This window comes from Acinonyx jubatus, chromosome C2 (genome assembly GCF_027475565.1).
Source record: "Acinonyx jubatus isolate Ajub_Pintada_27869175 chromosome C2, VMU_Ajub_asm_v1.0, whole genome shotgun sequence".
In the NCBI taxonomy this organism is placed as follows: Eukaryota; Metazoa; Chordata; class Mammalia; order Carnivora; family Felidae; genus Acinonyx; species Acinonyx jubatus.
Window position 1 is genome coordinate 15,315,313 of NC_069384.1, and position 21,018 is coordinate 15,336,330.

Sequence of the window (21,018 nt, forward strand, 5' to 3'; positions counted from 1 at the left end):
TGTGGATGCTGAGCACATGTATGAATGCAAAGCAATTTACATAAAGATATAAATGCAGTATTTTGAAACTGAGCATTTACCTCTCCCAAAACATGATCTATAAAAAGGTAATTCATCAGGATTTTTTGGTCAGGAATATGATAAATAACACAGAATGACAATGAAATATATTAGAGACTTTATTTTTCCAGATTGTATTTAGGATCATAGTTGATTTCAACAGTCAACCATTTTTGCCTGTCACTTTTATTTTTGATGGAAATCACACCAGGAGCTCCTACCATTCTGTATAAGATGATTATATTAAAGATAATTCTTTCATAAGCATACTAGAATAAACAAAGTACAAACCTCATGCCCATCATAGTGCATTAGACCACCCATTCAATTTAAAATTATTGTTAGAATTTTGAGACTATAAACTATTAATAACATGGCTAGTTTAATGCTCAGCTGTCACTGTCTTGAAATTACTAATCATTTTTAAACAAGGGGTTCCACATTTTCCCTTTGTATTGGGCCCCACAAATTATGTAGCCAGTTCTGATTAATAATTTCACACCAGTCCCACCTCCTTTAAGTGGAAACTCTCTTTAAGCTCCCAAAGCTGGAGATGATTGATTATAACTTGGTTTTATCATGATAATTTTCCCAAAATTACAAGGCAATTGTGAGAACATTAAACGCCCCTTTTTTAGATTTTTTTAGAGAAAACTATCTTTACTTAAAAGGGAAAATGGACTGTTCTGCTTTGTTTTAACTTTCAATTTGCTCTTGAGGTGTCTTGTTTTATGCAACTAATTTGAAAAATAAAAGCTTGTATATGTTATGCTTTTAATGTGCTTCTCATAATTGCCAGCTTCATTTGATTTAAATTTTCATTTAAACATTCATTTTTGCTTCTGATTTATTCATTTTTTTCTATATTTTTTTCTCATTTCTTTTTGCATGCAAGGCTTTTTGTTTCTTTTATGGACTGAAGTGTAAACAAACCCATCCAACCAACTCCACTTCTGGAACCACTTTATCTACGGATTTAGAATGTGGCAAATTAATTCGAGAGGAGAGAGGGATTCGGACACAGTCCTCAGTTCACACTGTGTAATCAGTTAAAAAAAAAAAAAAGTGTGCCCAGTAGAAATTGTTTCTGCTAATTGGTATTGTTGATGATATCTGTATCTTTTAAGCATAAATAGCCATAATTCTTTATCCTTTCAAGGTAGCAAAACTCATGGACTCTAGACACTGAATTCAATGCACTGAAAACAGATGCACATTCTGTGTTGAAACCGAGGTGTATTAGGGGCATATAAACTTCAATATATGTGTATTTTCCAGAATCTGCTATACCATCAAGATAACGGTTATCTTAGTTCTATATTTATGTGTTAAAAATAAGCAAGTCTTTCTTCATGAAAAAGTAGATGTAGATTTTCAACAGTGCAAAGCATAAAAACAAAATGCTAGTATGGTGGAATTCTTTTTTATCTTTGTGGACCTTTTGTTTTTCTTTTTTTTTAAACTCCTGTTTCCCTCTCCCTGTCCCTTCTGTTCTATGTAGATCCACATATTCAAACTACCCGAAACCCTAACTTTTGGTAGTAAGTCCATAACAACGTTGACGTTCAACTCAAATTGATTCCACTATTTAAAATGTATTATTTACACAAAGACTCAAGGTGTCTTATATTTTAAAAATTGAAAAACGTGATCCAGAAAATGGAAACTAAACTTGAACCCTCTGGCGTCACAGAAGAGCATTAGCTATGCTGAACTTCACTCAGAAAGGCACAACTCAGTCGAAAATGATTCTTGGGTCGAAATTCATTAACATCAAGCTCTCACGTAACATTTACCTGACAACCCTCTGTACGTTCAGATCATAGTATGTTCAGAGTCTCCAAGGGACTGTGGTTTTTTTCATGCTGCAGACTATTTCTTGCAAGCTCCAGACAAACTCCTAAACTAGGAACTAACACATAGCATCTTCTATTTTCCACTGACTCACTTTCACTATGCATTGACGAACATCTTTTCACAAGATGTAATTTTATTCCTTTCCTACTCACCCAGCATAGAGTGGTTGTTCTCCTCACAATCTTTTCTGAGCATTAACACTTTCACGCTCATTTCTTTGGATGCTTTGTCATTATCAATTCACTCCAAGTATATTAGGGAGAAGGGCAAGGAGGAGAAAATAAATAGAGGAAAGAATTTCCATACACATTAGTTACAGATCTCTAGATTTATTTTCCACCTGCATTCAAAATGTTGTAAATAATTCCCACTCTAACTCAGCTTGGTGACATAAGAAACCAACTGCATACTTAATTTGTTGTGATGGAGGATGTCTGCCTGCCCTCTGAGCTTCTTTTCCTCTTCACAGTGCATAGGGGAATTGAGGATGCCTTTCATCTTCCCCCAGCATGGGATCAGTTGGTCTTTGTTCTCCTTAATGGGATTACCTTTTGACATGTGAAGTTAGCCCCAAAACATATTTCTCAGAATTAAAGATAAGCCATCTGTGCAATCATGTAGCATTTTGCCTTCTCTTTGCTTAGCTTTAAATGGGTTCCAATTTTTGAACCACAGGTCCCTCCAGTCAAAACTATATTTCTCCAGTAACGCATGTATAGGAAAGTTGACTCCTGCCCTGATTTTCTCAGTCTTGCTTTCTTCTTTAAATAAATGTGCTTTTAAGAAAATATCTCTAAATTACACTAACATTTATCTACTGTTATTAAAGTGAAAGCAGCACACTTTGTCCTGGGTCAGGGTTTACATCTTCATAATCAATAGAGGCAAACATTGGAGTATTTTAGTATTCAGAATTTATTGATTCTGTATGTGGAAACCACAAATTACATGAGTTTATCTTCCCAAGGACTATTTAGTAAATCAAAGATGCTACCAAAAAAGTTCAAGGGTGATTGATGAAGTTGAGATGATCAAGGGGTTAGCGATAACAAAATCTGCTTTTCTACAGAGACTCTCCTTTGAAAGTGTAATTCAGAGTTTGGGTAAACTTAATAGTTGTGTGCCACTTTAAGATGTATACTACCTATTTCTGATATTTATATCTTATTTTACAGTTTTCAAAATGTTTCGAAATGATACAGCATTACATTTAATCCATTCAACAATTTTATTTCAGCTTTACTAACAGAGAAATAAACAGTCAGCAACCTGGAGTCCTAGAATTTAGAATTATAGGAGAATTTTCAAAATCAACCAAACTTAGGTGCAGGTTCTAGTACAGCCACATGCTGAATCACAGTAGACAAGTGACTGCATTTCTCAGAGCCTTTGTTTCTTAGTAGGTAATATTAGGACATAATTTCTCGGTCATAAGGTACCATTGACAAGTGTTATTCAAATTAGATTTTCTGGTCAAGGAACCCATGGAACACTACTCTAAACTTTCTTTATGGCATGATATCTCAGTGTTTTTAACATGTTATGATGCATTGGGAATTTTCAACAAGATTGGAAAGCATTCAGTATTTCCCAAACTTATTAGATAGCAGAATCTGTTTTTCCCCCGAAGTATCTTGACAGACCATTTTCTACAGATCATACTCAGGGAATGCTGGCTTGATGATACGTACCTCATCCAGTGTTATTGTACAAAACACATTAACCATGCCTGGCACATCGTTGCCATTCAGTAAACAATGGTATTGACGATTGGGGGTAGTTTTTAATTTCTCTGAGCCCTAGTTTCCTCATTTGTAAAATGAAGATAATTTGTTGACCTATATTTGCTTTGAGAATTAAATGAAATTCTATAATGGTATTGGAAATAAGATCATTTATAAGAATTCTGTTAATAGATATTGGTTAACAGATATTAGCCCCTTATAGAGAAATTAGGTATTGCTATCTGGTCATGTGGCCAGTAAGTACAATTTATCATGCATCTTAATACACAGTCTGTCTGGAAAAGAGGTTTTCCAATTACAGGTTCAAACTCTCTCTAAAACCACTTTTCCTCACACAATCATTAAAAATCAAGTTCATTGCACCCCAGGGAAGGACCCAAACTGGCAACACATGAGGATCCAGTAGAAGTCATGAACCTCATCTCTAGAAATTCTTATTTGATTAGTCTGGAAGGAGGGCAGGACAATAGTTTTTTAAGGTAGTCGGTTGATTTTACTGTGCAGTAGTGATCTAAAGCATAATCTTATGTGTGTAATCAGCATTCAATAATTCATTGATGTCTGTTGATTGATTCCAGAGGTACGACCACTAATTCTAAGCCAAGATATATTCACATATTTGGCATTCAATATTCAATAAACCCTTTATAGAGAGAGTTCAAAAATAAACTGCACATCTTTGAGATAAAAATTTCATTATATTCAATTGATGACCTTCATGTTTAGTTATAGTTGCTAGACCTACTCAAAATGATCAAATAGGTAGTTTAATTGGTCTCTGTGCCCTTTTTTCCCTTGAAGAACTTCTATTCATTTCAGAAACCAAGGCTCCTTACACTTCTTTTTCTTTTTATACATGCCCTAGACAACCAATACTTGACATCAAGTAAATGACTGCTGAAACGACAGTGACTCCACCAGGGGCCATTGCATTTTAAGTGAAATTTAGAAAAAAAGAACCTTGAACATGAAAGAAAAAATTCCAAACTCTGTTTTTTTTTGTCATTAGTTCTCAGAACTTTGGTGTACCTCAGAATCAACCGGGGAAATTCTTTAAAATATGGATTATAGGTTCTACCTCCATAGATTGCTTCTCAGTGAGTGTAATCCAGGAATTGGTGACTTTTTAACAAAATCTGAAAGCGAATGCTTAAAATTAGTTGTAGACATTAGTTTCCATTAAAAAAAAATAGCTTCAATATAGCAGTTTTCTCCAAAATTAGGTCATGTACATGAGTTTTTTTAGTACAAGAGATTTTTTAAAAATACCTTTCCTTACATGAGCTTTTTTTCCCCCCAACAATCTTAAATACAGCTGTTTTACTTTAAAACTTTGGTAAGCATGAGTTTTCTTTAAAGCTAGATGGAACACAGCAATTTGACTTCAAGTTAAGTGGTGAGGGTGAGATTTTATTAACATTGGCAGGTTATCTGTGGCTTATACTTTGAGGAATACTGTTTAAAGTTAGCAAGAGAGCAGAGAGGTGTTTGAAAAGATTGAACAGTGCATCGACAACTATGGAGCATCTAACGCTGTCTAATCCAATTCCTGACAAGCCTGTTTATAATCCAATGCAATAAGGAAAAAAATAAAGTTTATTTTGTCTTAGACTAAAATTAGAAGTTGAATTATTTTAGAGTTTTTCCAGCAAAACTGCAACTACCTGAGGACACATGGTGGGTAGAGATCATGCCCTTAGGAAAATCAGCTGGATTATATAGTTATAAACTACCCCCCCCAAAAAATATTTCCAAATACCTCATTACATTTGACTAGCATTATATTATGTTCTATATGAGCCATCTATGGCAAAGCAGCAAAACAATGAATCCCAATTAGTTTCCAAGCCCGTGACCCTTTATACTATAAGGTCTATTTCCCAGTAAGCAATTTAAAAGTAGCCTGAACAGCCTTGAAAAGTAAAAGGAAAGCAAGGCATTCCTACTTCTCGGACTATTTTCTGCACATCTGACTGTGCCAAATGGCATTATTAATTAACTCCTATAGATAATGAAAAATTTCTGCTTGATGCTGCAGTTTTAACTTGCCTTTAGTAACCATCTCATTATGCTTCCCGCAGTTATGGAATTTTATGTCCAGATGCACAGGCATATTAAAATCATTTTTGCTTTCAAAATCCTCTCCGTAGAGACTGATATCATGGAAAATGGGATTCTCCCTTAAATTTTCAAAAAAATTCTACTTACACAGATGAGAACGTTTTGGTGATAAAAGCCCAAATGTTCTATGTGGTTACACCCGCTACAAAATCTGAACTTTGCAGTCGTCAACCCAAATGGGGCTAATTGGCCAAATTGCACAACCCCACCATGTCTCCGTGCTTCAGCGTATACACCCAGAAACACACAAAAAGCATGAGTAGGACCTGAGTGATGGAATAGAGTTACTGTCGCTCCTTTATCTACTAAGCTTAAGTTAGCAAAACCAGGATTTTCTTTGTATCCAATTTTTTAACTGAAGTGTTTAGACTTCAAATATTCAGATTTTTCCATTTCAAAAAAAGATTGTTGCCCTGATCAATTTAGTCCTTACCAACCATAGGAACTAAGAAACTACTGTCCCCAGGTAACCTACCCTAATATACAATTATCTTTTTTTTATTTTTTTTTAATGTTTATTTATTTTTGAGAGAGAGAGAGAGACAGGGTGCAAGTAGGAGAGGGGCAGAGAGTGAGAGGGAGACACAGAATCCAAAGCAGGCTCCAGACTCTGAGCTGTCAGCAGAGAGCCCATTGTGGGGCTCGAACTCACCAACTGTGAGATCCTGACCTGAGCCAAAGTCAGACGCTTAAACTGACTGAGCCACCCAGGTGCCCCGATATGCAATTATCTTAAGTCCTAAGTATCAGTTGGCACATTATCAGATGCTTCCACACGTTCTCATTCATTTCTTCTGTAGTCAGATCACTTTATTTAGCAAGTCATTTGGAGAAATCTCAATCAGTTTATTTCTGTAATTGTACAAAGAGGTTTTCCTTTGCCTGGAAACCCAAACATTCATCAATTCACAGAGAGGCCAGGAAGCAATTAACATCCATTTAGAAATAACTTTTCCAGTGTATAGTGGCAGTGTCTTAAAACCAAACAAATTCTGAAAGGTGTAAATGACTCAACAAAAACATGACCTGGGAGTCACAAGCCAAGAGTTCAGGTCCCTGTGCTGCTACTGAATAGCTATGTGACTTTGGGCAAGTCGTTGTCCCTCTCTTATTCTCAGTCTCCCCAGCTGTGACATAAAGGGATGACATTTTTTTCTTTTTTTTTTTTAAGTTTATCTATTTATTTTGAGAAAGAAACAGAGACAGTGAGCAGGGGAGGGGCAGAGAGAGGGGGAGAGAGAGAGAGAATCCCAAGTAGGCTCCTTGTCAGCAAAGAGCTCGATGTGGGGCTGAAACCCACAAACCATGAGATCATGACCTGAGCCAAAATCAAGAGTCAGACACTTAACTGACTGAGTCACCCAGGAGCCCCAAAGGGGTGATATTTAAAGTTCTCTGCAACCACAGTAATTTTTTAAGTTTAATAGAAAGTGGGAAGGAAATAAAAAGAAGGAGGACCAAACAACAACAAAAAAAAGCTTGACCAAATACCAAATACAAATATAAATATGATTGCGCAGTTACCTTAAACATACTAAATTTTTATTGTCATAGACAGAATTACCTTTTCTTGCCAGTGCTGCAGGATGAAATGGTCTACTCTGGATAAAGAGAAAACCGGCCATCATGGCATCAAAGAGTGAAAAAGTTCTCATCCAGTCATAAGCAAAGTGTTACAAACACAGGAAAGGCTACAAAAGTGGACTCATTCTTGACTCTGATGAGCCTACAGATAGGTGAAAAAGAAAGAAAGAAAGAAAGAAAGAAAGAAAGAAAGAAAGAAAGAAAGAAAGAAAGAAAGAAAGGAAGGAAGGAAGGAAGGAAGGAAGGAAGGAAGGAAGGAAGGAAGGAAGGAAGAAAGGAAGAAAGAAAGAGAAAGAAAGAAAACAAAATAAAACAAACCAACAAGCAAAACAAGACATAGCTAGAAGTTATTCATAGCTATGGAATGGGTTATATTCTCAGTCACAATTCAAGAGAGATGGGGAAACCTATTCTGTAAGTGGAACTTCAGTAATTCTGTTAAAGAAAGACAAAGGGAAACAAAGAAAAAGGTTGATGTGCTTTTATTTTCTATTGTTTTTACCCCATCCTCCTCCACCCTTAAGCGTCAATGTTTTTATCTGTACGGCTTCCAAGCCAGAGATGAATCAGACTCTTAGCTTTTGAGTTTTAAGTAAACTTTACAGATTTGTAGTATAGACAAAAATCTTGGAAACCATGGCTTTCAGTCTCAAGAACCAGGTGTTTTGTTGAATAGATTAGTTGTTATTCGAAAAGCTTATCTGTAATTAACAAGAGCCAAAACCCAGAGGCCCAAGATTGTGGAAATACACAAAATAATGATTTCTTCCCTCATGTTCCTATCCCTGACCAGCTTTTGACCACTAGGACAGAAGGGAAGAATGGGAGGGAAGTCATTAAATCTTAGTGGTACTGGAATCCCTGAGAGAAGGCTTCATGGCCATCCATGAGCCAAGTCCCAACTTGAGGACAGGAAAATAGAAACCTCAGAAAAGTTCTGGGAGATCTTGAACAGAAAATGCCATATTGGAGTTTACAGGGTATAGCCCAGGAGATGGGAAAACTTGAGAAAAATCTTACATCCAACTGTTTCCAGAATGGTGCAATAACAATATCTAGGTCATGAACCTATGAACAGCTTCGTAGAGTCCTGCTCAGTCCCAGAGCATCGCAGGGAAAACAGTGAAAGCTCCATGGCACTTCTCAATGAAGAGCCTTGCAGAAGGGCTGAACCAGTGGATTGAAAGGTTGAGGTTGGAGGGGGAAAAGACTCAATGTGTAGACCTGACATGGAGACCATAGTGGGGCCACAAGCACCTAGAGGACTCAGCAGAGAAAGTGCAGCACTGATGGCCTCCTAGGATCCAACCCCAGTGGAAGCCAAAGAATGTAATATGGCCATGGATCAGCTGCTCCCACCATCACCAATGCCCAGACCCTCCATTAAATTTTCCTAAGCCCAGATGCACCTGGGAAAGAAGAGAAGAAGAAGGGAGGAGGGGAGAGGTTCATATTAACTGAGCCATTAACCAAAAGAAACTCAGTTTTAAACAATGAGTGAGTTACATTGAGTTGACAACATCTACTAGTGGATGGGAACCTCTAAGGTGGGATCTGTTGTTATTTTTTTATGGCATCACATGGTTTTCTTGCACACCTAAGTTTATAGCTTGAGAAAAATGTATGTCCGCTACATGTGGGCATAAGCTAGTACTGCAAGGACTCCACGGTAGTGCACATATACACTGTGGACACTAAAACCCTCCATCAGGTTCAATTTACCTCAAGGCCAAGGCCATTCTCTATATGAGAAGGGGCATACAAAGAATTTCTTGGAATTATATATTTATGGCCCTAACTCAGCCTCTAAGTTGCAGAAAGGACAGGCCCTCTTCTCCATGTGGTAATGGAAAGTCAGTCCTCATAGTATCATCTCAAGTTCAGCAATGGAGGCCTGCTCAGGTACACATGAGGCCAATAACAGAGGAAGTATGTAGGCCCCGAGCTTGCACAAGGGGCTAAGGCAGACTTGGGAGATGTAGGGAAGCCAGAGAGAAGCCAGAAGGCCAGAGAAGAAAGTCATGGTGGCCTCTGATGGTGACTCCAGACAGGAGAAAGGCACTGGGAGTACCTTGGATTGGCATACAAACCCACATCTCTGCCATTTTTAAGCAAGCAGGGTTGCTCATCTCAGATATGTCCAGCCCACCTGAAGCTTATCCTTATGGCAGAAACAACTTGCAGCTGTCTAGTCATAATGCTTGCGGGGGACACTCTGCAGCCATCTCTCCAAACTCATCAGCAACTTTCGTGCCCTCCTGGAGCACAGGAAAGTCTCACTGCTCTTGAGCACACTTCAGAGGTCATGGGAGACAGTCTCCAACCAGCCTGATGATCAGCTCTGATGATATTTCTGCACTCAGTGACTGCTTCCTCTGAATATGGGACAGAAAGTGGGCACGATTTCCTTGTGTTTTCAGCTCCCTTCATCTATTAAGCTGTCCCCACATCTATTTGCCTTACTTCACCTCATGGGAGTTTGATCCCAAAAGTTGCAAGTGAGGGGCCCCTTCTCTGGTATTCCTCAGCATCTAGGCTGTCCTAGCCCCTGGCTGGATGATTCTCCTTGAAAATAAACACAGAACAGTCCTAGCTTCATACCCCAGCCATAATCTCAGGGGCTGGGCCCTGAAGGCTCGAAGGCAAACTTTTACAATTCAAAGTGCCTTCTTTTTCCTTCTTTCAAACACCTAGCTGTTGTAATTAATAGCTTCAAAGACTGCAGTGGCTTCTATAGATCCACAAAAATCTATTTAAGAACTCAAAGCTGCAAATTTTACTTTTTTTCCTCTTTCTATGTCATCCCTACCCTGAGGGCAATGCATACAAAAGCTCTTGCTATAATTTTAAAAGTGGGAAAAAGGGCTCAGATTCAGAAGATTTGGAAAAGTACACGGATTAATATCAAAATGGAACATTGCTTCAGTGTTAACCTCACTTTTCAAAGTTTTCTATGAAATTATTCCTAATGTTAGAGGAGAACGAACTAATACCCCCAAGAATTTTGTAGAGTCTTGGGCAGCCACCCATAGTGAAAAATTTCTTAAAGAATTCTTAAAAATAAATAAATTATATATATATATATATACATATATATATATATATATATGTGTGTGTGTGTGTGTGTGTGTGTGTGTATCCATTCCACAATAGACTTACACTTATTCTAATGGAAGAAAAGTTTTCTAAATAAAATCTTTAAACAAAAATGAACCCTAGAAAGATGATCCTCATGTATCTAGTGTCATTGACTAACCTTGTGTCCCCCATAGGTGTATGTTTATGGTTTGAAGGAACTCAGATTGGAAAACAGAGAATTCTGGGATATGCTTTCATGCAGGGAATCAGCTTACATCTAGGATCTGAGACAGCAAAGATGTTGGCACCAAGTCTCAAGTGTGGGGGCAAAAAAAGTAAAATGGAGGAGACGAGAAGGAAAAGGACAGAGATGGTGAAAACGTGACATTAAAAAGAGCCAGGAGGGGCGCCTAGCTGGCTAAGTCAGTTGGGATTTCGATTTTGGCTCAGGTCACGATCATGGTTCGTGAGTTTGAGCCCCACGTCAGGCTCTGAGCTGACGGTTCAGAGCCTAGAACCTGCTTCAGATTCTATATCTCCCTCTCTCTCTGCTCCCCTGCTGGTTCTCTCTCTCTCTCAAAACTAAATAAAGATTTAAAATGTTTAAAAAAAAGAGAGATAGGAAAATAAGTTAGTGGGGTTGATATACTGTAGCCCCAGGGAAAATGTAGAAGGAGTGAAGAGCCAGTTGAAAATTAGCTGGGTAAGGAGTGGCTTCTGGGTGACAGGTGGGGATAGCAGACCACACTTTTAAGTTTTAGGCCAATGTCTAGATTTCCTCCATCCAGAAATTTTTGGCACAGATTCAGGAGATGAGAATCGGCTTCCTCATTAGCTTTCAGGCACAATTAATCATAATCACTATTCTCGAGGCTAATATGATGGCTGACTCCCAACCTCTCAGATATATATATATATTTTTAATCCAAGGATGGCTGCATGAGAGGTGGCCCAGGAATTCTGAATGAACCCAGAAAACTGATAAAACCAGAGCAAATGGTAGCCAAATTCTGAGTTCTGGAATGCAAGAATTTCACACAAAATGGTATACACATAGCTACTCTAACAATCTCCCTCCTCCTTCCTTAACATAACTAGTGGGGGATCACTGAAGCTTGATCTCTGCTCTTAGATCATCAATTATCCTGTGAAGACATAAAACACTTATGTAGAGAGGTGACCAGACTTTCCAAAGTCTTAAGGTAGCAAATGTATGAATAGGTTTCTGTTCTTATTCCTTAAAAAGTTTCCTGACATTTTGAACATTTTAGGTTTGTTCCCATATTGAATCTCACAGTTTAAAAATGTTAAGGATGTGAATACTTAGACCATCTCGTTAAAAAGAAAAAAAAAAAAAATCATTGAGACACTGCCTCCAGACTATGATAGTAATTCAACCAAACCAAGAACACAACAGCAATGATAATCTCATCATTTCTCAGTAACCCATTCCTTGATTTCTATATTTGTTAAAATTCAGTCTATTTTACTAAAAATAGTCTTTACAAAAAAGGCTTCAAGTTAGAGCTTGCTTTCAAGTTAAAGCATATCTATATAAAATGAAAGCTTTTACATTTATAAAATGACACAAATATTATCTGTATCTTTCTTCAACACATAATGTGAAAATTTATTAGACAATGTCACAGACCACTTCAAGTGTCTTTAAACAAAGAGCATAATAAAGAGAGAAACCTGTACAAAATGTAAGGTATAAAGGCATTCACCCCAAGTTCTTCTAAATGTACCAATGAATAAAGCATGGAATGCATAAATGTTAAATATACAAGAGAAATCAGTCTGATAGTCACAATCTGATGCCACGTTTGCAAACAGTATGAAAGCCAATACGAGACAGCTTAGCCTTGGTCCTTTCAATATTGTAAACCCAAATCAAATTTCAGCACACAGTTCTTCCTATAATGTAAAGGAAATCACTCCCCACCCCTAGACTCTGTGGGGGGGTGGGGGGGGCAGGTAATTTTAGGTACAAAACAAGAATTCATTTAACTTCTCCCGTCCCTTCCAGGGGAATATTTGCAACAGAAGGATAAAGGTGCCAGGAGAAGAATAATTTATGTTCAGGTTCACACTAGTACCAAGAAACCAAATATTAAGGATTAATCCAGAGGAGGTGCCATGACGTCAGCAATTATTAAAAAAAAATCAAGACAAAGAGGAAGGTAAAAGAAAGCAAAAGGCGGCAGGAAAAGAGGACAGAGGGGCTCACTAGGGTCACACTACAGGCACAAAAGGAATGGAGAAGAGGAATGGTTTTCTGCAAAAGAAATCAGCAAGTCAGGGGCGCCTGGGTGGCTCAGATGGTTAAACATCTGACTTCAGCTCAGGTCATGATCTCACAGTTTGTGGGTTCGAGCCCCGCGTTGGGCTCTGTGCTGACAGCTCAGAGCCCAGGGCCTGCTTTGCATTCTGTGTCTCCCTCTCTCTCTGCCCCTCCCCTGCTCATGCGTGTGCTCCGTGCGCGCTCTCTCTCTCTCTCTCTCAAAAATAAATAAACATTGGGGCGCCCGGGTGGCTCAGTCAGTTAAGCGTCCGACTTCAGCTCAGGTCACGATCTCGCGGTCTGTGAGTTCGAGCCCCGCGTCGGGCTCTGGGCTGATGGCTCAGAGCCTGGAGCCTGCTTCCAATTCTGTGTCTCCCTCTCTCTCTGCCCCTCCCCCGTTCATGCTCTGTCTCTCTTTGTCTCAAAAATAAATAAACGTTAAAAAATAAATAAATAAATAAACAAACAAACAAACATTGGAAGAAAGAAAGAGAGAAAGAGAGAAAGAAAAGAAAGAAAGAAAGAAAGAAAGAAAGAAAGAAAGAAAGAAAGAAAGAAAGAAAGAAAGAAAGAAATCCTTCTAAAACCAGGCGAACTACAGTGCTAGCTGAAGTTTCACTCATGGTTTCTAGTACATGAACTTGTTTCTCACTTTCCTTTCCTCTGCAAGAGAGGTCACATGCACATGTAGGTGCATGCACACAAGCACACACACGCACACACATGCGATCCCTGCACACACACACATCACTTTATCTTTGGACAGTGTTCAGAACGGCATAAATGGCACTAACACAGTTTATTACTATAAATCCATTCATAAGTGAATTTTCCTATCAAACTTATCATCATAGCAATTCACAGTAAATGGGTTCAGATGCATAGAGATAAGTTTTTTTAAATGGCAAAGAGCTGTGGCTAATTTTCATTTCTTTCTCATGCTTGAGCACCTATCCTTCAGAGGCAAGACACAAGCTGTCATAAATCTTATTACTGCATAAACACTAAAACATGTTATGAGCTGGCTGAAACAAATAAAATAAGCATTGAAAAATCTATGTATTAAACATGTATAGAACGTACTTTAACAAAACACTGGTGGAAACAAAGAATTGGTGCATAGAAGGGCATACAATGGATAATATTAAAGGATCATCAACTTTTCACTGTTCCTCCCTTCCTTCCATCCAAAAAAAAAAAAAAAAAAAACACCAAAATACATATCAGTAAGTTTCATAGACTTAAACTATTTTCAGTGATATATACAATGTTATTTTTTTAAGTTTATTTATTCTGAGAGAGAGAGAGACAGTGTGACTGGGGGAAGGACAGAGAGAGAGGGAGAGAAAAAATCCCAAGCAGATTCCGTGCTGCCAGCATAGAGCCCAATTTGGGGCTCAAACTCATGAAATCATGAGATCATATCCTGAAACCAAGAGTCAGACACTTACATGACTGAACCACCCAGGTGCCCCTATACAATGTTATTTTATTTTTTATTTTTTTTAATGTTTGTTTATTTTTGAGAGAGAAAGAGAGAGAGACAGACAGACAGAATCCGAAGCAGGCTCCAGGCAGCACAGAGACAGACACGGCCTTGAACTCAGGAACCGCAAGATGAGCCCAAGTCGGATGCTTAACCGACTGAGCCACCCAGGCGCCCCTATACCATGTTATTTTAAATAAATAGAGAAACTTACCATGGGTCAGGCATTGTGCTGTTTTACATGTACCCACTCAATGGTTCACAAAATAACTCTTATGAAAAGGATTCTACTATTGTTTCCATTGTATAGATAAAGAAGCTGAATCAAAGAGAAAATAAACATCTTGCCCAGTGTAACCCAGCTACTAGGCAGCACAGCTGAAATTTCACTTCCAGCATTCTGAGACCAGGGGTCAACTCACAAGTATGATTCATGGTCATATATGTAGATCCATTGAAAACATGAATTCCATCCACCAGAGAAAAATAGGAGGACCCCGGCTGCATACTACAGGGTAATTTCCAGTCTGCCAAACACCAGAGGATTCTGCTGGGGTTATTCACCCTACCCCTAATGTCCCTGCCTCCTGAGCAAGGTGGTAGATGGTCATCAACATGTCTGATACTTTCTAATGAAATTAGTTTAGAAATTTAAACATCTGTGCTTAACCATAATTTTTCTACGGCTCTGCAAATACAAGGGAGTTCATAAAAACCAAGTCCAGAAATAGAAGCTTTGGAAAGCTACTTAGATTTTTATCCTAATTCAGACGCTCAATTTATCTATATCTATCTATCTATCTATCTATCTATCTATCTATCTATCTATCTATCTCTCTAACTCTCTATCTCTCTATCTCTCTATGTCTCTCTCTATCTCTCTATCTATATCTTTAATTCTGAGATTGTGAAAGACAAATCAATGAATGAATAGGAAACCCTCCCAGGCCCCTCTGTGCTGAGAGATGACCTTCACATTTTCATTTCCTGTGGATACAAGAGTGTATGGTTTGCTTGAGCTCATGGCTGGTAGCGACCTTAAAGGTCATCTTTCCTTATGACTACAGCAAAAACTTGGAAGCAGAAAGGTCAGTCCCAATATCTTGCCATTTTCTTTTTGACAGTTGGAGACAAAGTGAGAATCAAAAAGAAATCATCATTTGTGACCAAAGACAGGGAAACCAGACCACTCATAAAACTATATATATTTTTACTTTCATGAGGGCAGCAAAAAATAAATACCTAGGGTTAATGAAAGGAATAGACATTTGCTGCATTTTAAGGCAATATAAAAGTTGAAGGAAGATTGTGTTTTAAAGAGAAACATAATTAAAACATATTGTCAAGACAAGAACTGTGGTTACCCCTCTACCCAATACAGGAAAGAGAGAGTTTCATCAAGTTCTTTCCTCGTTGTGAGCCACACTTGGAGACTCACTTTGGTGGTTTCAGTGCAAAATGAAGAGAAATGTCTAAACTCAAATGTTTCAGGCTTCAAGTAAAACAGAAATATTGCAATTTCTTAACATGCATTTATGAGAAAAGAATCTATAAAAGCTCTTTATAGTAGTTAAGTAAAAAAAAAAAAAAGGTGTTGATGTCAAGTGAAAGCAGTTGAGTCTGTGAAATAAGATAGACTGAGTTCAAATGCAAGCTCTTACGAACCACATTTCCTGGGCAAATTACTTAACATTTCCAATAGTAAATTTCCCCACCTATATAATGGGCATAAGAATTCCTTCCTTATAAGGTTGCTGTAAGATTTGTTTGTAATAGTATATATAAAGTCCTTTGCACTTCCTCCTTCTTTCCCTCTCTTCCTTCCATTTTAATGATCTTCCTGAAATTAGAAATGTCCTGTGCAAAATGCAAAACAAAACAAAACAAACCCAAAACACAAAAACACTTCTTCCATTGAAATATCTGAGCAAAATTTGCAAGACCCCGATACAATACCATGTGTCATATGGCACTATAAAATATGCAGTTCGTCTGGTAGCAACAGAAAAATTTCACATCACAAAATGCTATCAAAAAACATCAAATTTCCGTTGTGACATACGTGCTATAACACTTTTTGTAAGTATAATTCATAGAAAACATTTCTGAAGTTTCTCTTTGGGTGGCATGATCCCCCTCTCAATTCACTGAAGCCACAACTTATGATTTGAAAGAAAATGAACACGAATGACATGAATTCTTAGTGCCATATGAAAATGAAAATGAAACTCAAAGTCTATAAACACGTGCAAAAGAGACAAGAAGTCATACAAAAACTACTACTTTTTCAGAGGTGTACATCTGGTAGGCCAGCAATGTATATCTAGGAACCAAATGTATCTGTCTAGCTTTCAAATCAAGTAGAAAAATTAAAACTATTGCTTATTTAAATGACATCAACTTTTTTGTGGAACAAAACTGGAGTGTAAATTTTCAAAAATACATGTTGCACGTTGATACGCAAGGACCGGAGGAGACATTTCCTACTTTGAACACAGGAAACACCAGTTTCCTTCCTGTCAGAAGCTCACAGCCTAGAGAAATCATTGGGTGGCACGTGGTCATATGACTTTCAACCCATCCGTTTTGTGAGTTCATGACAAAGGAGTCCCATGCTTGCACTTGCTTACACCTTACCAAAGGCTTGCGGATTTTAAGGGTGTTTTAAGGGTCACCTCATCAAGAACAATACTAAGTTATGGAAATCTCTATTAGCAGGAATGTATCACTCAAAGATCTGATATTGGCTGCAAAAAAATGGTAGCAAATTATGTTTGATTACACCATTGTACACTGTGCATGCGAATACATAACAGTGGAATTGTAATAGATACGTACATATATACGCCATCTGCACTCACGTGACGTTTCATGATCATCACTCCATTTTCTCTTCGTATTATGCCATCATCTTTGCTGTGCGGTTCGGTACCATATTATTTTCATTTCAACCACAGCTGCATCATTGCTGCTGCCAGATCTCTGTTTTTTGGAGAAAATATACAATTTAAAATTGTTTTTTTTCTTTTTTTTTATCAGAAAGGAAAGTCATCAAGAATTAGATTTTATTTTAGGAACAAAGTAAGGTTTCATGGGAGAAAAAAACAAAGCCTTGGTGTAGAGAAGGTTTGTTCATTTTCTATAGCATTACTGAAGTGTCCTGTATGCCTTGATAAACCTATCAATGTTTGGATCATCTCAATGGGGGAAATGACTTAACTTAACTCTATTTTGGTGTCTCGGCAAAGGTAAGTTGTCTATTTCGAGAGCCTAACTGGGTAGTTTTATAATACTGCATCTTGTGAATGAAAGCCCAAAGTCTACCCAGCTAGCTTGCTGCCTCCATTTCCCCAAGTAGAAAAGGCGAATGGCCAGTGGGTGGAGGAGGAGGTGTGGGAACTGGCCGGGAATTTACAGTGTGGCAGAGTTACCTTAGACCAATATCTTGTATTGGTGAGAGACAGATCAGTGGAGGGGGCAGCTAGTTAGGTTAAACTGATGCTCTATTATTTCATGTTCTCTAGTGTCTCTCTTTCAATGCCATCATGGAAGAACTGGGAATCTCACTCAAAAATCAGAAAAAGCTAAAGAAAAAGTCAAGAACTAAGGGGAAATCTCCCTTCACAAGTATCCTTACTTGTCATCAGAGACGAACTCAGAGGAAAGAGACTGTGGCATGATCCAAGAAAACACCTGCAGGCAGCTTTCAGGAAGGAAAACGATACGCTCACTACAGGTTTTGGGGAGGAAAGATTCCTGACAAGTGTGTGATGTGTTTCCCTGTATCTATATTCATAACTCTGGGTATGCATATAGATATGCGAAATACAACAGCTTTAAAAAGCTCACAGAGACAGATATTACTTGGGAAGTGCCACTGGATCTTTTAAAATGAATTTGTATGCTCACTTATTTTGCCTTTTCTCCTTCTTCTCGATAAATTGCTGTGTGTGCTTTCTAAATAATAATAAATCAACAGGGTTTTTTTTTCCAGAACAAGTTTGAGTGTTGGTTTGTTCTCCATTACTCAGCTCCCATTCACAATGTTTGTTTGTCAAATGTCATCTGTTTTCCAGTTTGCTGTTTTGATGAGTCCTCTTAACCGGTTCAGACACACAGAATCATTTCTGGTTAATTAAAAAAAAAAAATACTTAGAGTTCATACCAAATACCTAGTTATTATAGTAAAATAAAACTACTCATCTTTGTGCTTTAAATTCTGACTTCATAAAGAACTTTAAAATAGCACTTGGAATATTGGTGAGTATAAGATAAAAGGATTTAAAAACAAAAAGGGAAAATTCATTCAAAAAATAAAAGTGTCCATCACATTCTGGGCATCATTCTAGGTTCTGGAGATACTATGGTGAGGAAGACAGATATGGTCCCTGCTCTCACATAGTTTATAGTTAAACAAAAAAGAAAAACATTTGAGTACTCAAAGAAGGATGAGCACTTCCTCAGTAGAAGCCAGAAGCCAAAGGAACATGTACTCAACCAAGGAAGATTTCCTGGAGGAAGGTACAGCTAAATTACGATGACAAGTTAATCAGATGAAGGGAGGACTGTAAGATGGAGAAGCAGGCATTCTAGGCTGAGGAAGCAGCATATTGGAAGGCCCCAAAAGGAGAGCGAATAGGGCCAGGATGGTGGAGGGACAGGAGTTTAGCGTGGCTAAAATGCAAGGGAATACGAAGGGTCTGACAGGTGACAACCACTCTGGCTGAAAGCAGACAAAGGATTGAAGGAAAGGAATCTGAGGAAGAAGAGACAGGGTCACCCGAAGGCTCTTTCAGGAACCCAAAGAAAGGACATTGCAGCCAGGCCAGAGCAGGGGCAGCCAGACCAGTGGATGATGGAAGTAACTCGGAGGCACAACTCATGGGGCCAGAGATTTAGACAGTGGTCATGAGGGAGGGAAGAGTGGGTCCAGAGAAAGTCTAGGATTTGGGTTGGCAGGGAGAGGGAGGCTTAACTGCGGAGTTGAGGTAGCACTCATTATTTGGGGGACCAATGGGAAAGCAGCAGGCACTGGATCAATAGTTCATATAATTAAATCCCATTGGTTTCTATAGGATTGTTCTATAACTAAACAAATTTTGTTACCTAGTCCCTGTAGAGTTTAAGCACAAAAACATATCCAGACATAAAAAGAAAAATAACGTCACATTTAAAATAGCAATAACAGGTACTGGCCAGATATTTTCCTATGATTGTGATCAGTGCTCAAATTTTGGATCAATCACAATTGGAAAATAATGTATTTCATTAGACAATGCATTAAGATCTTACATAAAATCCATGAAGATGTGACATTAAAAACAATTTGCTGGGGTACCCAGGTGGCTAAATGGGTTGAGTGTCTGACTCTTGATTTCAGCTCAGGTCATGATCCCAGGATCACGGGATCAGTCCCTGCGTGCCTGGAAAAAATGGAGTTGCAATTTACATAAATGAGAAGGGCGTCTGGGTGGCTCAGTCGGTTGAGCACCCAGCTCTTGATTTCAGTTCAGGTCGCGATCCCAGGATGGTAGTATCAAGCCCCACATTGGGCTCTGCAGTGAGCATGGAACTGCTTAAGATATTCTCTTTCTCTCTTTCTCTCTCTCTCTCTTTCTCTCTCTCCCTCTCTCTCATACAATTAAAAATATTTATAGATAGAGATAGAGATAAATATAGAGAGATACAGATATGCTTACTGATAGAAACAGAAAAGCAGATAGAAATATGGTTAATCCAACAGCTGAAGATGAACTAGAGTGATAACATATTAGAGGGGAGATGTGCAGTGTATTTAGTTCACTATGAAATCACACCAATGGCATTCTATTTTACATTTCTAATGTAACAGTATGATACTTTTCTCTCCTTTCAGACACTATTACTATATCTTTTCACAGACTGTTAGAGCAGGGAAAGTAGAGTAGGAAAATAAGTATTTCAGTTTCTAATATCTAAAATATATTGTGTGTCAATCTGTTGGATAGACATTTTAAGGTCCCCACTAACCAGTTTCCTTCTCACTTACCCATGCCTACATTTTCATTCAATGCATAATACTTGGTATGAATAAATTAGTTAAAAACTATAATGAACTAGGTGAAACGGCATAGGACTAGGTCCACAGCACTAGGTCCACAGCATAGGACTTTTACTAAATGTACATAATAACCTCTCTTCCCCACCTCCCCCATCCCAACAATATTTTCATTCTGAAAGCACATTTGGTGTGAACAGATGTACATGTGTTTCTGTGTGTCTCTGTGTGTTAGGGCAAAGATCAGAGTAAGATATGAGGCCAGAGGGGAGAAAAAGGAGAAATTGTAGAATATCTAGAACTTGGTACAGAAAAATCCCCAAGAACAACCATTCATCTTGGAGATTTTCATCCCTTTCACCAAAGAACAGTGACTCATACACAGTTATGTGGAAATCAATGGCAAAGTTAATTAAAAACCAGATCTTACATTTCTTCCTTTGGCAATTTCTTGATGCTAATAGACACGGATCGTCCAGGTGAGATATTCAGCAAGAGAGAGAGGGAAGTCAGTATTGATTGAAAGATAGTGTTTATGGTTAAGATTTATTCTTTTCAAGTTTCAAATCTGGGCCCTTCTTGCCTTTAGTACAGAGAAAAAGGAAGCAACAATTCATTGCTTGTGTTGACCTCGTGGGATTGTTGACACATCTAGGAGCCCTGAATTTTCAATTCTTAGCCTAGAAGAAGCTGGAGAGAGAGAGAGAGAGAAATCAGGAGGAAGCAGGTAAAAGAAATCTAGATGAAGATCAAATATCTGTGACCA

General features: G+C 38.2%; 1 protein-coding gene across 6 annotated transcripts in view; it reads left to right on the forward strand.

The window, feature by feature from the left end:
* Positions 1–18,208, forward strand: part of GRIK1 (glutamate ionotropic receptor kainate type subunit 1) — a 368,711-nt gene extending 350,503 nt beyond the window's left edge. For 2 of the 6 annotated variants that reach the window (XM_027041741.2, XM_027041742.2), the window contains 2 exons: positions 17,255–17,341; positions 17,740–18,208. In XM_027041741.2, the coding sequence (XP_026897542.1) occupies positions 17,255–17,341; positions 17,740–17,895 (243 nt within the window). In that variant the 3' untranslated portion in view covers positions 17,896–18,208. Of the gene's footprint in view, positions 1–955; positions 7,468–17,254; positions 17,342–17,739 lie in introns of those variants that run through there. The other 4 variants (XM_027041743.2, XM_027041745.2, XM_027041744.2 and 1 more) reach the window with 2 other exon arrangements.
* The last annotated feature ends 2,810 nt before the right edge of the window (positions 18,209–21,018 follow it).